This window comes from Haliotis cracherodii, unplaced genomic scaffold, assembly GCF_022045235.1.
Source record: "Haliotis cracherodii isolate W230 unplaced genomic scaffold, xgHalCrac1.p SCAF_10, whole genome shotgun sequence".
Lineage (NCBI taxonomy): Eukaryota > Metazoa > Mollusca > Gastropoda > Lepetellida > Haliotidae > Haliotis > Haliotis cracherodii.
This window is the reverse complement of record NW_027266265.1, coordinates 9,900,533-9,918,833: the sequence shown is the minus strand read 5'-3', so window position 1 is coordinate 9,918,833 and position 18,301 is coordinate 9,900,533. Positions and strand designations below refer to the sequence as shown.

At 43.9% G+C, this 18,301-nt stretch overlaps 1 protein-coding gene across 1 annotated transcript; it reads left to right on the top strand.

The window, feature by feature from the left end:
- Positions 1–695: 695 nt before the first annotated feature.
- LOC139446235 (inositol monophosphatase 1-like) lies at positions 696–18,168 on the top strand. The gene is made up of 9 exons (XM_071227589.1): positions 696–781; positions 8,907–9,010; positions 9,408–9,541; positions 11,017–11,121; positions 12,734–12,779; positions 13,420–13,528; positions 14,166–14,271; positions 15,700–15,851; positions 17,792–18,168. The coding sequence occupies exons 2-9, from the start codon at positions 8,933–8,935 to the stop codon at positions 17,896–17,898; spliced, it is 837 nt and encodes a 278-aa protein (XP_071083690.1). The 5' UTR covers positions 696–781; positions 8,907–8,932; the 3' UTR covers positions 17,899–18,168.
- Positions 18,169–18,301: the final 133 nt, after the last annotated feature.

Sequence of the window (18,301 nt, the reverse complement as noted above, 5' to 3'; positions counted from 1 at the left end):
CTCAGCCTGGAGGCAGAGACTTGCTGCTGATCCAGAACTCCAGATGTTTAGTCGAATCCATCGACTATATGATGTCCATCCAGCCTGGCAGATCTCCTTAGACGACCCAACTCTGAGACTGAACTCTAACTTTGTGATAAGGACGTGTGCCACCGCAAAGGACATGTGTGATACAGGACTGTGCCACAAATGTGGTCTTGTGTATCGTGATCCAGTGACACATGCAGTTGTTGAGTGCGAATGTACGTGTGATATTCGGGATCAGCTCTGGATGGAGTTGATCAATATCGGTGATGTCGACTTTAGCTGCTACCTGCATGGTATGGACTCAGCAAAGCTCACTGAATGCATGTTGTCTTGTAGAAAAGATTACAGACTATGTGACAAAGATGCTGATGACTTTGCACGAGTGTGTGTTAAATATGTCAAGCCAATGTTTAAAATGGTGTTCAACTAACTCTCAATACATCAGCATTACCATTCTGCATATTTAATGCAAAATAATATGTTGTTCTGATAAATGTTCATCTATTAGTTTCTGCTTTTTTGTACTCTGCTTTATGGAGGAATAAAAGGTTATATATATACCCGGCGTCAGTCGTCCATGACTCGCCCTATCTGAACGGGATAAACCGGTAAGGCAGAGAGATATAATTGGTTGCATTAGGGGGAAGTTTATTCAGAAGTTTGTGCACACTGGGGCAAGTCACGACGACCTTTCACTCTAACTGGCGTAGCTGGTTTATGTTGAAAACTGATTGCAGTCTTCCTCGTCCATACGGTAGGTGAAGCTTCGAGATTGTACTGACAACGTAGTTAGCCGTCTCTATCCAATATTTTAAATCGCCGACATTGTATGTCAGTTCACATTGACCCTGGTCAGTGATTTGCTTCAGTGCATACTGCACCAGAGAGTGCACTGGTAGTAGAGACACTAAGCGCATTTCATTGCAGCAGGCGTTGCAACGAGATAGCCTTTATAAACTGATGAGCAAAGAAAACTACACCTCTGTGATTTTATCCGGTTTGATTTTCAGTTGAAAATGAACAGTACTGACGCTTAGTCAGCAGTCAATGAGTACTTCTGCAATCTTTTAATTATTATAATATAATTTGAATTCAAATGTTTAAACATTTTAAAAAATAATCTCAATACACAGCTGCTGATGGGTATCCGTAGTAGGTTGTTTGTGTCCTTTTAAACAATGCCACGAATCACGGCATCAATAATGTCAGCTGAGAAGAAAGACTTCAACTCATCTAAATAAGTAGTCAGTTATAAACATATATGCAGCACATATACAGCAAATGGCAGGGACAAAACCTTTCGTTATATCCACCAGAGAGGTGACCTACAAACAAGATCGTTGTAATGCATTTATGTAATATGGCTCTATTTGCCTTATATACGATAAAGATCCTTGATTTCTTGAAATGCCTTGATATCCATATTTTTATTCATGCATGTTGAATGCGTATGAGATGTATACGTGTATACGTGCGTGTGCGCGTTAGGTAGTATAACTTAAAAAATATATAACATGTTCACATACATAACAAGCACACACGATTTGCTACGGCAATATTCATTGTCATGCACTGGACTGTTGGCTTTACATTCGTCCGCTAACAAACGTGTTTTTTCAAAACGGTCATCACATTATTCGCACTGGAAGTCTTCTCTGGAAACTCGACTAGTTCTACTGTCTCATCTCGTCAAAAGTATCAACCTGCGACCGATATATGATGTTCACCTTTTTTTGTTTTAACACAAACAGCAACAGCTCTTCATTAAGTGTAATGTTTACTGTAAGCGATATCACGGGACACAACAAAATGTGCTCCGCGCATTGTACCCATGTGGGTCTACGGCCATTCGTCACCACTCGCCCCTTTCCGTAACCTCTGTAAGAAGACTCGTCCCTTATCGACTAATATTATGCGCGAAAATACAACAAACCAATCAGAATGCGCGTATGATTTCAAGTTCTTCATAAAAAAATCCCTCAGAAATAATTTTTGATTTTACATATGTCTTGCATCTAAAAATATAAGACACAGTTAAATGTGTTCAATTATACTGTATAATTCCATATTCTAGATATGCTTTAAATTGCATCTGTAATAGATATAATATATGGGGAAAATGTGTGAACCATTACGCATCAAGCTGACAATTGTTTTAGGTATGCCCCTTTGCGCTAAGACGGAACCCGGTAGCAAAATGGCCATGAGAGGGGCACGAGTCGCTATTCGGCTTGTCCCGGAATAACACGAGTTGGTCACGAATGGGTCTTCGGCTTGACGTGCGAACGCTTTAACCACGAAGCTACCCCAGCGCTCCCTGTACGCATGCATATGTACATGTAATAAATAGATTACGATATTAAAATGTCTACGCAGTCTGAAGATAATTCCAGCACGAGAGTAAATCTGTTATATGTTCTCATTCAGCCGTCATATCCGATATGCTTTTGGTAGACGTTTCTCTTTTATGTGAATTAGATAGATCGTATGGTTGAACGCAGATCACTAAATGCAACTTTAAATACATTACATTACTCCTTTCAACCGTACCGTATTGTAAAGCGAACACAATCTGGAGTGGAGGGGCTACCCTATTTGTAGTCCTATAGTCCCTATTCGGGATGGCCACGTGTGCTTGTTTGTTTAACGCACGATAACTTTGCACCCCACAACCCTACACCCTTGACCCTATATATATACAAGTATATGCACCCGATAGCTTTGCACCCCACACCTGTGCACCCCTACACCCTTGACCCTATATATATATATTAGTATATGCACCCGATAGCTTGGAACCCCACACCTGGGCACCCCTTCATCCTTGACCCTATATATATATATATTAGTATATGCACCCGAAAGCTTTGCACCCCACACCTGTTCACCCCTACACCCTTGACCCTATATATATATAGTATATGCACCCGATAGCTTGGCACTCCATGCCTAAAAGCAGTATATCCAAACGTTAAAATTGCTTTCTTAAACTCGGTTTTAAAGTTATTCCATGACATTGTGTGACCATGGCACATGACATTGTGTGACCATGGCACGAAGGCGATTATCAAACGCCACAAGATGGCAAGTAATCGGCATGCACAACGCAGGAATGTCTTGTAATGCCATTGGTCGGAATTTCAGCACCAGAACCGTCATGAACCGGCTGAAAGCAGCAGGACTGAGGGCTAGACGAGTCATAAAGCGTGACTTGTTGAGAGATCACCACAAAGCTGCTCCTTTAGCAGGGCGTATTGCGCGACAGAACTGGAATCTGAGAACTTGGAGACGGATCCATTGGTCAGATGAAAGTCGCTTTCTTCTCCACGTCACTGATGGAAGAACGAGAGTTTGGAGGCACCGGAACACGCCCTACACTCCCAGAAACATTAAACCGACTGTTGCATGATGCATGGGGTCGGTAATGATTGGGCGTGTACCTCATGATTGCAGGTTGGATTTGGTCACCATAAGGGGCAACTTAACAGGGGCTCAGTACTCCCGGGACGTTTTGAGGCCAGTCGTCGTTCCTCATTTTGACAACCACCCTCTTGCTACTCCACCTCATTACATGGATGACAATGCCAGGCCTCATCGTTTGCATGCAGTCGTGGATTACATGATGGCGAATGCAATAACAACTCTACCCTGGCCAGCAATGAGCCCAGATTTGAACCCCCTTGGACATGTTTGGGATACTCTGGGGCGGCGCATACACACACGATATCCTCCTGTACAAGATTTACGCCAATTGGAAGCAGCATTGCATCAGGGGTGGTTGTCGCTAACCCATCAACAGATCCAACGCCTGACTGGAGGCATGAGACGTAGGGTGGAATGCGTCATCCGGGCACATGGCGGTTATACCCGCTACTGATCTGTTTCGCGTGCCATGTCAAGTAGAGACTTTCAGGAACATTTTCACATGAAACTTGAAACGTGACTCGTTTACTTAATCCTGCAGCTCCATACATTTTTTTAGGTCAAAAACATTCCTGTGTTACCATGATGTTTGTGTCAGTAAGTTTCAATCACAACTCACCAATATCTTCTTTATTTGTTGTCAAATGTTTGTTCTATCCAATAACATTGGTATCGCCCAGCTCCTGTGGTGAGTAATCTCATGCCATAATTTTTGCCATTTGTCATAGTTCAGAAATAGGGGTGTGCTTAACCGTTTTCTTTGTGTATATTAGCACCCTATATATGTGCACGCCATACATTTGTACAGTCAATACCTGTGTGGGGTAATATACTAGCCACATAAAGAAACTGTGCACGGAGAAAATATATTCTGGATTGAAATACAACACAGCAAGAACAAAATGATGCAGACGCTGTAGCAGCTGAATGATCGGACCATAAGAAAAATGTCAACGGGACCTGTTACGATGACGTCAGAAGATCAAAATGGAGTAGGGGGTCAAACGACAAAGTCACAAAGTCACAAAGTCAATAACGGGTATGACCACCCTATGCGTGAATCACAGCAGTGCATCGGCGACGCATGGAGTCCACCAAATGGGCATGGAAGGCCTGGGGAATTGCCTGCCATATCCTCCTCAAATCCTGTGCCAAGTCACGGACGTTATCTGGAGGATGTGGAAGACGACGCAGACGGCGCTCCATTTCATCCCACACATGCTCTATTGGGGAGAGATCTGGAGAATTTGCAGGCCATGGCAGTAACATGACATTGTTATGGTGAAGGAAATCCATTGCGACCCTAGCCGTGTGAGGACGAGCGTTGTACTGTTGAAATGTCAATCCCGGGCCATGACGTTGCAGGAAAGGAATGACCACAGGCCTCAGAATCTGATCTCTGTAGCCAACACCGGTGAGATTGCCCTGAACAACCACCGAAGGGGTTCGGTGCCGTGCTGTTATCCCACCCCAAATCATCACAGAGCCACCTCCAAAACGATTCCTCTCCACATTTACAGTTGCGTGCATAACGTTCGCCCAAACGCCGGTAGACACGTTGGCGCCCGTCACTGTGGGAAATGTTGAACCTCGATTCATCTGTAAAGACAACATTTCTCCACCATATTCGAGGTTGGCGAACATGATTTCGACACCATCTTAGACGGTTGATGCGATGACGGTGTGTCAGGATGGGACGTATGCCAGGGCGTCGTGGTCGAATCCCGTACTGACGTAAACGATTCCTGACAGTGTTGGGATGGATACGGCGCAGTCCAGGAATTGTCTGGGACGTCGTTACTGCCGTTTGGAACCTGTGTCGGAGATGTGTAACTCAAATCCATCTGTCCTGTATTGGCGTCGTTACTCGGGGACGTCCAGAACGTGGGTGGTCGGCAACGTCATTTGTGTTCTGATAAAGCCTCACCAATGCCGATATCGTGTTACGATGGCATTGGAAATGTGTTGCCACCTGTTGTTGCCTCATTCCCGCTCGGATCATTCCAATGGCTTCATGACGCTGTGCAGCTGTCAATCTTGGCATGATTTGCTTGTGATATGCTTGTGTCCGCGCCTGAGAAGTTTTGAATTTTTGAATGACCACATATCATGCTTTCCAAAGTGACAGCGAATTTTGAATGGCACATGCTGTGCACAGCTGCACAGGATGCACGTGCAGTAACACATTGTACGTCCATAGGCCCCCATCAATGACGTCATATCGCATGACACGTGCATGAGCGTTTGAATGTCTCCAATAATTGCTGTGTTCAAACCTATATTTCATATATGGACGGTGTGCCCTTATATCTATATTTTCTCCGTGCACAGTTTCGTTATGTGGCTAGTATATATTTGGGTATAACATTTCCCAGTTGAAATATCAAACTTTTAAGTTTGATTTTAAGGGTACAGCGACATCTTACCTTTAATTTCTTAAATTGCAAGTTTTGGTCTGCTGACATGACGGAATAAGTAATTATGGCTAAAATGAGTGAAAACTGTTGATTTGAAACTCGCCGTATTGACATGTCCGTGTGACGACATGATTTTTTTACCATATGGTTGTACTGTTTGTAGTGTTTGTACGAGGGGTGGCTGAAACGTACTGAGCCGGAGTACGAAGAGGGTATAGTACCCCATAACAGTTCGCATGTATTACGTACAATACTCCCCATGCTTACAGAACCAGCTTCACAACCAGGCAGGGGCGGTCGGGTAGCCTAGTGGTTAAAGCGTTCGCTCGTCACGCCGAAGACCCGGGTTCGATTCCGACATTGGTACAATGTGTGAAGCCCATTTCTGGTGTCCCCCGCCGTGATATTGCTGGAATATTGCTAAAAGCGGCGTAAAACCATTCTCACTCACTCACAACCAGGCAGGATATCCCCGTGTCATCAAAGTGATTAAGGTATCCTTGGTTGATGAAAATGGACAAATTTGAACACCTTACTGTCATCAAACTTCCACTAAAAGAGCGTCCGCCCGGAGAGCGGAAGGTTCGGGGTTCGATCCCCGGCCGCGTCATACCAAAAGCCGTTACAAGATGGTACTTGTTGTTACCCTGTCTGGCGCTCGGCATTAAGGGCCAAAGACAAGGGCTGGTCGGTTCGGAGTCAGTTTACTGTGTCTGAGTGGGGTATTCATGTTAAACTGCGGCATGGTATCACAGTGAGCTAGCACCATTAATCGGCATCAGTCCGGACGAGTGCAAGCATCCACACAAACACACACACGTACATGTACGTCGCTATATAAGTGCAATAATCTTGGAAGCGACGTTAAACCCCATCTCACCTTACGTCACTGCATGATTTTAACTTGCATCACGCTTTGCCCCAGGAAGCTCCGGCCAAGGCTATTGTCTCTTTGATAGCCCAAGCTGACCACGGCTCAACTTCAATGATTGGATTTGATACATTTGAAATTAGTTGAAATATTTTGTGAAGGAAGGACATTTCTAGTTCTGAGTATATCTGAATGTTGTTGTTTGAACGAACCAACTTCTACTAAACGTGAGGGCATCCTTCTAAGCTTGTTCCTCCCCACCTAATCCTTACGCCTGGATTATTTCACAATATCAGTGGGTAATTTGCCTTTATTGCTTTAGCTAAATGTGTGTGTGAGTTGGGTTTAACGCCGCTTTTAACAGTATTACAGTTATATCGCGGCGTGTCAGCTTAATGTGGGAGGAAAGCCCGAAGTGATGCAGGTCTCAGACGTTTACCACTTCGGTGAAACCCACGAGCACGGGTATGGTGCTGACAAACCTAGAAACATAATCGGGGCGAACCGGGATTCGGACCCACAATCATAGGTTTCTGGCGCGTCCGAAGGGACGCAACTCTGCACAGCGAATCGCGGCGCCTTAAACGACTCGGCCACCCGTGCCCCCCCTTAGGTAAATGTAGGGATTTTGGCATGTTGTTCTTTTGGGAGACAACGATTTGGAACCTTGAGGTATGTATTCTTTGACATTTGATACAAAATAGCTGGCAAATGATATATATTATTTAAAATGAATATCCCTAGGTTATTCGGGTGCTGCCTAGAATTATTGAATACAAAGAGGTGTAGAAAAAGCTACTTAGGGTACAGTTATTTTTGTTATTGGTAGGTGAGGTGAAATGGGGTTAAACGTCGCGTCCAAGATTATTGCACTTATATAGCGACGTACATGAACGTGGGTGTGTTTGTGTGGCTGCTTGTACTAGTCCGAACTGATGCCGATTTATAGTGCTAGCTAACTCTGATCCCATGCCGCAGTTTAACATGAATACCCCACCAAGACATAGTATACTGACTCTGAGCCGACCAGTTTTAGCCCCTTAATGCCGAGCGCCAGACAGGGTAACAACAAGTACCATCTTTTAACGTTTTTTGGTATGACGCAGCGGGGAATCGAACCCCGGACCTTCCTCTCTCCGGGCGGACGCTCTACCACTAGACCACGGAGGCGGTCTGTTGTTCATAGTGTTTATGATAGTGACAGATAGAAATGTGCCAGAAATTAATGTTTTGATCAATGTGTAGTCTATCCTCCAACAGTTGAGAAGGTTGAGTCAGTCTTGTGTGGGCTAAGTACACTAAAACTATGCAAATCATTGTACGGATTTTTTCTGCAGTCAAACAAGTCAGTGTCACTGGATGCTATCCATTATCAGTAACTAAGAGTTCTAATAGAGATCCATATCTCCCTGAAAGCATACATGTACAGTTACCTTTTGATTGTTGTATATCCGGACACCATATATAATCTGGGCCATTGAGTATTTACTCACATCATTCACACTTGGTACTGATAGTTTTCTGTGGGTATTCAATATATTGTTGACCCGTGAAGATCCAGGGTAGAATAGGTCTTCAGCAACCCATGCTTGCCGTAAAAAGTGACTGTATGTCGTAAGAGGCAACGAACGGGATCGGTTGGTCAGGCTCGCTGACTTGGTTGATGCATGTCATCGTATCATCGTATGATGTCAATCACTGGATTGTCTGGTCCAGATTCGATTATTTACAGACCGCCGTCACATAACTTGAATATTGGTGAGTGCGGCGTTAAACGACAGACAAACATACACACGGTAAATAAAGATCTGTAAACAAATACATGCAAGTTGAAAAGGCGGCATCGAGTAACTATACAGAGTGTTGTTATGCTGTTGAGTTTTTGTGGGTACATGATATTGCTGGAATATTTGCTGGAATAATTGTTAATGCTGATTTATTTTGCGTATTTTACACAAATACGCAGTTTACCTGTAACTTTTGTATATTATACTGTACTATGGGTTGGAGGCCTGAAAATCTGTCTGTTTAGTAGACTTCTTATATCCGTGAAGAACAATCAATTGTAACCCTCTGCCTGTAGAACTGTATCTATGCTGATGCTATACCATTCGGTGCTTGCGCAATTACATTTACTGGGGCTTGTCACGTTGGTTTATTGATTTCAGTATTTGGTGACCCGTAACGTCCAGCCATGTCTGTTCAAGTCAGCCCCGAAGAGCTGGAGGAGTACAGGGACTTTGCAGTGGAAGTCGCCACGAAGGCAGGAGAGGTAGGTTGTTTCAACAGTCGTCACTGTATTAGTAGGTTATCTTAGGATCCCTTGTTTGTCAGCCACAGACCCTTGCTGGTTGGTTGTTTCAACAGTCGTCACTGTATTGCCAGTTACACTAATGATCTCTTGTTTGTCAGCAACAGTCCCTTTCTGGTTTGTTGTTTCAACAGTCGTCACTGCATTGCCAGGTTAACTGAGAATCTTTGGTTTGTCGACACATTTACATAGACTGGTGAGTTGTTTCAACAGTCGTCACGGTATTGGCAGGTTAACTTATGATGCTAGGTTTAATTGTCAATCCCGGGCTTTCCTCCCACATTGTGCTAAAACGCTAAAAACAGATAAAACAACATATTCTTTATCTGGCAAATTTTGCTGTTTGTTTTTCTAACAGATGATTAAAAAGGCCTTCTATAAGACAAAAACTGTAACCAACAAAGGGAGCGGCGTTGACCCCGTGACGGAGACTGATAAAGCTGTAGAGAAATGGGTGATAGGGTTCATCAAGGAACGCTACCCTGAGCACAGGTAGGTGTAGAGAAATGGGTGATAGGGTTCATCAAGGAACGCTACCCTGAGCACAGGTAGGTGTAGAGAAATTAGGTGATAGGGTTCATCAAGGAACGCTACCCTGAGCACAGGTAGGTGTAGAGAAATGGGTGATAGGGTTCATCAAGGAACGCTACCCTGAGCACAGGTAGGTGTAGAGAAATGGGTGATAGGGTTCATCAAGGAACGCTACCCTGAGCACAGGTAGGTGTAGAGAAATGGGTGATAGGGTTCATCAAGGAACGCTACCCTGATCACAGGTGGGTGTAGAAAGGCGTAGAGTTCTGAGTTCAAGGAACGCTAACGGAATCATGATTGAAGGCAAAAATGTAGGTGTGGAGAAGTGGTTCAAAAATTCCTGAAGGAAGACTACCCCGTTCATACGAAGGTGTAGATAATTGGGTCATAGGGTTTAACTGTGATTTAATGCTACCCTGATCACAGGTGTGTAGAGAAATAGGTTATAGGGTTCATCAAGGAGCTCTACCCTCATCACAGGTTGGTGTAGAGAAATGGGTTATAGGGTTTATGAAGGAGCTCTACCCTGATTAGAGGTGTGTAGAGAAATGGGTTATAGGGTTTATCAAGGAACTCTACCCTGATCACAGGTAGGTGTAGAGAAATGGGTTATAGGGTTTATCAACGAACTCTACCCTGATCACAGTTGTGGAGAAATGGGTTATAGGGTTTATCAAGGATCTCTACCCTGATCACAGGTGTGGAGAAATGGGTTATAGGGTTTATCAAGGAACTCTACCGTGATCACAGGTGTGGAGAAATGAGTTATAGGGTTTATCAAGGATCTCTACCCTGATCACAGGTGTGGAGAAATGGGTTATAGGGTTTATCAAGGATCTCTACCCTGATCACAGGTGTGGAGAAATGAGTTATAGGGTTTTTCAAGGATCTCTACCCTGATCACAGGTTTTGGAGAAATGGGTTATAGGGTTTTTCAAGGAACTCTACCCTGATCACGGGTGTAGAGAAATGGGTTATAGGATTTATCAAGGATCTCTACCCTGATCACAGGTGTGGAGAAATGGGTTATAGGGTTTATCAAGGATCTCTACCCTGATCACAGGTAGGTGTAGAGATATGGGTTATAGGATTCGTCGATGAACGCTACCCTGATCACAGGTTTTGGAGAAATGGGTTATAGGTTTTATCAAGGAACTCTACCCTGAGTTATAGTGTTTATCAATGAACGCTACCCTGATCACAGGTAGGTGCAAAGAAATAGGTTATTGAGTTCATCAAGGAATGCTTGATGAATGAGATAGGCTATTTTTCTCCTGAGAAGCGAACCGAGGAATATATTGACGTCATCGTTTCGCGGGCATGCGACTCAATCATACACAGTACTCCTTGTGTACTCGAGGTTCTTAGGAAAGGAAAGTTGAACATATGCTTCATTTTAATGATGCGACACTTCATGATTTCATTGTATATTTCAGGTTCATAGGCGAAGAGACCACAGACCTTGACGCTCCCTTTGACTTCAGAGACGACTTGACATGGATCGTTGATCCTATTGATGGCACCAATAACTTTGTACATAAGTAGGTCATGAGTGAGTGAGTGATTGAGTTGGGTTTAACGCCGCTTTTAACAGTATTCCAGTCATATCACGGCATGTCAGCTTAATGTGGGAGGAAAGCCCGAAGTGATGCAGGTGTCAGACGTTTACCACTTTGGTGAAACCCACGAGCACGGGTATGGTGCTGACAAACCTAGAAACATAATCGGGGCGAACCGGGATTCGAACCCACAATCATAGGTTTCTGGCGTACAAAAGGGACGCAACTCTGCACAGCGAGTCGCGGCGGCTTAGGCGCCTGGGCCCCCAGTAGGTCATGAAGAACCGGTGTTTAGATGCTGTACAAGGTGTTACTGCATTCTCGCCTTGCATGCAGGATTTAGGGGCCTATTGGTCATAGTGTTCGCTCGTCACACGGAAGACCCGATTTCTTTGGTTTATTTGTTGTTTAACGCCGCAATATTCCTGCTATATGACGGCGGTCTGTAAATTATCGAGTCTGGACCAGATAATCCAGTGATTGACATCATGAGCAGACCTGATCACCCGATCCCGTTAGTCGCCTCTTACAACAAGCATGGGTTGCTGAAGACCTATTCTACCCTGGATCTTCACGGGTCACCCGTACTCGATTCCCCACATAGTTTCAATGTGTGAAGCCCGTTTGTGGGGTCTGTGAATTTGCTGTCCCCGTGATTAATGTTGTATTATTTGTAAATCTGCGAAACAACCACCTCACTCGTAAATATCTGGGTAGAGAATAGGACTTCAGTAACCCATACTTGTGGTAAGAGGCGACTAACGAGATCGGGTGGTCAGGCTCGCTGATTAGGTTGATGCACGTCATCGTGTCCCAGTTGTGCAGATCGATGCTCATGATGTCAATCACTGGATTGTCTGGTCCGGACTCAATTATATACAGACCGCCGTCATGTAGCTGAAATATTGCTGAGCCCGACGTTAAATACCCTAAAAACAAAAAAACAAACTCCCTTGCAGAATGTTCACTGCGCAAAGAAATCGGGTTAGATTTTCCATCAAGCCAATTTCTGGTGTTCCAAACAATGATATTGCTGGAATCCTGCAGGAAGAGGTGAAACACACAGCTCACTCATTCGCTATGTGTTTAGACTAACATCTAGTCTCTGAAATGAACATATCGTACAGAAAATAAACAGTTGTTCAATTATCTTAATAAAAATATAATTAAAAGGAGCCCAGAGACTCTCTTCATTTTCAGATATCCTGATACTGTAGTAATCTAGACTTGCCAAACATTATAGACTTGCATGGGCTGTACTTGATATATATTTGTATCAGGGTCTGTAAGACAGACTACTATTTGTTCACTGTGCAAATGGGCGGTCGGGTAGCCTAGTGGTTAAAGCGTTCGCTCGTCACGCCGAAGACCCGGGTTCGATCCCGACATGGGTACAATGTGTGAAGCCCATTTCTGGTGTCCCCCGCCGTGATGTTGCTGGAATATTGCTAAAAGCGGCGTAAAACCATACTCACTCACTCACTGGGCAAAGAACTCGGGTACGATTCTTCACATCAAAGTTGATGTCTTGTGTCTCCACTAGAAATAGCTGGAAATTCATAAATGCTTTAACTCACTTACATTTGGGTTCCAGCGTTCCCGAAGTAGCGTTTTCTATGGGGTTAACAGCCAATAAGAAGGTATGATCACTTCTGTCTTTATAGGTATTTAAAGAAAATGAAATTTTAACTGAAATGTTGATTTACGCGACTGTTGCCTTGTTAATGTTTGGATGTTATCATCGATACCTGTTAATGAAACGGTTGAACTTAAGGATAAACAGTGGTATGTACTGCTTGATTAGTTGGTTGGTTTGTTGTTTAACGCCGCACTCAGCAATATTCCAGCTATATGACGGCGGTCTGTAAATAATCGAGTCTGGACCAGACAATCCAGTGATTGACATCATGAGTATCGATCCACGCAATTGGGATACTATGACATGCATCAACCAAGTCAGCGAGCCTGACCACCCGATCCCGTTAGTCGCCTCTTTCGCCAATCATAGTCGCCTTTTACGGCAAGCATGGGTTGCTGAAGACATATTCCAACCCGGATCTTCACGGGTCTCTGCTTGATAAGTCCGCCAGTTATAGAATTTTGTGTATAAAGGATGATGTATTTAAAGAATGACAGTTTGATACGAATGATCCGCTAGCAACTGATTCTTTGTGAAGAAAGTTCTAATTCGGCTTATTTATCGAAAATTACCCTTTTTTCCGTAAATGCATTTCCAAGAAAAATACATCAAGCATTTCAGCCTCTGTTTCTTTGATGCAGGTGATTGTGGGTGTGGTCAATCTACCTGTCCTTGACCTTATGTACACCAGCATGAAAGGTCATGGGTCATACTGTAATGGAAGGAAGCTTGTTACTGGCAGCGTTGAAGGTGAGAAGTACATTCGAAGACGGCGAGTTGGTTTCAACTCCACTTTGGAAAGTATTTCAGTTAAATCATGGTGTGACATTTTAATGTGGGACAAACAACTGAAGTGACAGGTCAATGTTCACCTTGATGAAAAGTGAGTGTTTATGATATAACGCCGCTTTTAGCAATATTCCAGCAATATCACGATAGACACCAGAAATGGGCTTCACACATTGTACCCATGTGGGGAATCGAACCCGGGTCTTCGTTCGGCGTGACGAGCGAACGTTTTATCAACTACCCCCCCCCCCCCCCCCCCCCCAGATGGAATAGTGCTGAGTGCGGCGTTAAAACAACAAACAACATGTACTAACACAGTAAATAATATTGTCAGGGACAATGTTCTTTTGGGGTAAAGCTGGGATTTGTATTTGAGATAGAATATTGTATCAGTCAGCGCTTCAAACCATACATGTTTCCTCTGAAAGGCGCCAAACAATCCAGAATATACAGCATCTCTCCCTACCCCCAGAATATAATAAAGAAAATCCCCCCAAGTCCCACCTTTGAATATCAAATGCTTGGCCCCTTAGTTTGGAATAGCTTCAAGGATCTTGGTCAGACTTAACATTTAATGGTCATCCTTTTCTGATTTCAGAGCTGAAGAAGTCTATTGTTATCTATGACACTAGCGTTTTACGAACACCATGGAATGTTGATACGGTGCTCAAGAATGTACGCAATATCATTACGAAAACTCACGGGTAGGTGTCCAGAGAAATTAAAACCAGCTCCTCCATGCCTTGAGGATACTTAGGTAACATGATCCAAGATGGGACAAAAAACCTAAGTGATAATGAAATGTACAATTAAATCATATATTTCAAATCTTTTCGACAAACTGTCAGAATGTTCAATCGTTTTTTTTGTTGTTGAATAAAACGAAAATACACCTTTAGATACATCCATTGTGTCAAAGCCATCTTCCTGAGGCAAGAGGGTTAAAAGAACGAGGCTGGAATGTCGTGGCTTAATCAAATCGCCACCAGTGGCTATTTCGAGTTACATCCATAACATGAAAAGATTTGGAAAATATCTGTCGACGCTCAGTTGGCTGTACACATGCTCTGCAAATCCTACAATCGACCGAAATCTGCCCAGCATTCGCCATGTTGTTTATGAACCGGATATCAATTTTGTTATGAAATTTTGAATGGACAGTGCATAGACTCGTTAATCCAGCCAAAATGTAACTCCATAATTCCAGCCTAGAAACTGGACTTTTATAGGCAGTTAACTCCCTTGCCTCGGGAAGATGGTCAAAAGCCGGCTCACGTGAATAGTGAATCTGTCAATAGTGTAAGGACACAGAGTTAACCATGGCTTGTGACCCAAACTGCCCGTGCTTGCTGCTGACTAAAATTTCTTTAAAAAAAGCAGGCATACAACGTATCACCTGGTTGATTGGACCCGTGAAGATCCGGGGTAGAAAAGGTCTTCAGCAAAAAGGTCTTTCAAACAAAATGGCGGCGCCGAGTCAAGACGATCTGATCGATAATCAAGATCTATATTCTTACATCGCGAAGTGCATCAAATCACGCGAGCACCTTGATTAAAAACATGAAAAGGTTTGGAAAATGTCTGTTCACAATGAGTTGGCGGTGCATATGCTTTGCAAATCCTGCAATCGACCGAAATCTGCGTGACAGTTTACGAACCGGATTTCGATTTTGTTGCGCGATTTTGATTGGACTATGCATAGGCTCGTTAGTCCAGCCAAAATGTAACTCCATAATACCAGCCTAGTTCGGCAAGGGTGGAAACTGGACTTTTATAGTCAGTTAACTTTCCTGCCTCGGGAAGATGTCATAACAGGACACTGCAGTTCGTTGCTCATTCTATCAACTGCTGGTCCGCCGGGGCAAGACTATATATTTACAGGCTGTCCTGATATGGCTTATTGCAGACTCCAATGTGTGAAGCCCATTTCTGGTGTCCCCCGCCGTGATATTGCTGGAATATTGCTAAAAGCGGCGTAAAACCATACTCACTTCTTATGACAAGCATAGACGCCTTTTACGACAAGCATGGGTTGCTGAAGACCTATTCTACCCCGGATCTTCACGGGTCTGCTTGCTGGTGGCTAATTTTAACTGGGTTCACTTATTTCAGTATATTGGTTTGTATTTTAGTTTGCGGACATATGGGACTGCAGCCGTCCATTGCTGCAAGATGGCTGAGGGCCACGCCCAGGCGTTCGTTGAGTATGGTCTCTACTGCTGGGACTTTGTAGCTGGCTTGCTGATAGCACAGGAGGCGGGAGTGCACGTCATGGACCCGGACGGTAAGGCGCCCGTCGGGGAAGGGGTGTACAAATGAAATTATTTGGGTAACAGATTCATTAGCAATTTGAATGGGTTGGAGACTGGATCAGTAAAAGTATTCATATGTTTATTTCTTGGACACGAATATGCAACTAAACAGTTTTACTAAAGGGAGGAGAAATGGGATTAAGGCCATGTTCAAGATTATTGCACTCACAAAGCGAAGTGTGTGTGTCTGATTGTACTTGTCTGGATTAATTCCGGTTTCCTAGTTCAAGCCTACTGTAATACCATGCCACAGTATTTGTTTAACATAAATACCCCACTCAAACACGTCATACTGACTCCCAGCACGGTCAAGTCAGTGTTTTATCCTCTTAACGCCAGGCAAGGTTACAAATATTAGTGAGTGAGTGAGTTGGGTTTAAAACCGCTTTTAACATTATTCCAGTTATATCAGTGTGTCAGCTTAACATGGGAGGAAAGCCCGAAGTGAAGCAGGCCTCAGACCACTTCGGTGAAACATAATCAGGGCGAACCGGGATTCGAACCCACAATCATAGGTTTCTGGCGCGTCCAAGGGACGCAACTCTGCACAGCGAATTGCGGCGCCTTAGACAACTGGGCCACCCGTGCCCGTTACAAGTATAAGGGCTGGGACAATACACCAACTGAGCGATCCGATACATATCACATACCTTACTCGATCCGATATGTATCGCAATACTTGCATGTGCTCTTATCTGACGTGGGTGAGCCATCTTTTTCATAGACAGGATGGCCAAATACCTGGCACACTGATGATTGACAGTTGGCGGTGTGAAGTATGGCACAACAAATGAAAATATTTGTTTTCACTATTAACTTGCATTACTGATTAGTGTTTAGTGGAACAGTTATTAAATCAAACATTTAAGGTCAGAATCGATATTTGTTACTTAGTGTGTGACTGTGATGGATACTTGTATCGAGAAGTAAAAAACCGTGATCCACCGACGCATCCGTGTATGTTCCCACCACTACAAGTACCATCTTTTAACATCTTATATGCAGCCATGAGCCACCGACCTTCTCCTGGCAGACTATCTGTGCCAGAAAGTGTTGGTGTGTCACTTTTACTGTACATTGTGAAAACTGTTCCTTGTACAGTGAGCATATGGAAGATAAAGTTTTACAGACCGCCATCATATAGCCGAGGCGTGTTCAGGAGGGCGGGCGCTCGCGATATTACGCGATGATGTACCGTTGGCGGTGTGAAGTATGGCACAACGCGTGTACTCGCGATCGAGCCCGAGAGGTAGTTCGCCTCGTAATCCAAGATGGCGTCGCACATTGAACAAATGTTTGCCTTTGGCGAGAATGGAACCGATGTCAATAGAATAATCTTTAAGACTAGATCTACCATCAAAAAGTTATTTTTGCATTTTCAATATATTGACCCGTGATGATCAGGGAAGACAATAGGTCTTCCGCAACCCATATGTTTGCCGTAAGGATCGAGTAATAAGACTCGCTGACTTGGGTGATGCATGTCATCGTATCCCCATTGCACAGACCGATGCTCATGTCGATTGCTGGATTGTCTGGTCCAGCACAGGGACATGTAACTAATAATAAAAATAAACACTTTGTTATCATGAACATCAAAGTATGAACACATCAAACTTATGATGAAATTAAATGTGTGAATCTATGACACTTGTGGACAGGGCTGTTTTGATTCCCGGTGACGCCATTTTGGATGCTGTGCCGCGAGAGCGAGTACGCGCCTTCGGTTCAGAAAGGCGTGATATTGCCTGACTGTACTCTCGCGCGGTCGCTCGCCCTCCTGAACACGCCTCTGGACTGTTGCTGAGTGCGGCGTTAAACAACAAACCAACATTGCTGAGATGGGGTACCAATGATAAATAGTAATTACATTAAGAGATGTGCTACTTGACCTGATGCTTCTGACCTCCAGGTGGACCATGTGACCTGATGGGACACCGGATCTTGATGGGGTGCACGGCGAAAGTAGCCAATGAGTTGTCGGCAATGATCACCCACCACAAGATGCACAGGCCGTGAAGCAGACCAACATCCATTTCTCATTTAACTGAATGTAACCAAGATTGATAAGATTTCTGGTTAAAGTACAGTGATGATCAGGACAGGGGTCCACAAAGCAATACCAGTGGTATTACTAGAGTAGTCTGTCAAAAAGCATGGAGTTACGCTTGTCTTAGCACTAAGATCTTTTTGTGAAACAGGGCACAGATGATCGGGTCTTGTGTTGTCACACTGTGGCTCTCTATTCATGCTTTCACAAAGCCTCCTACTTCACATTATGTTTGCTTCCATCAACAAGTTTTTATTGGTTAACTTTGAAAGTCTCAAAACACAAAGTAAGTGAAGTCCCGTCTTCCCGAGGCAAGGGAGTTAACTGACTCCATAAGTCGTTTCCACGCTTGCTGAACTAGGCTGAATCAGA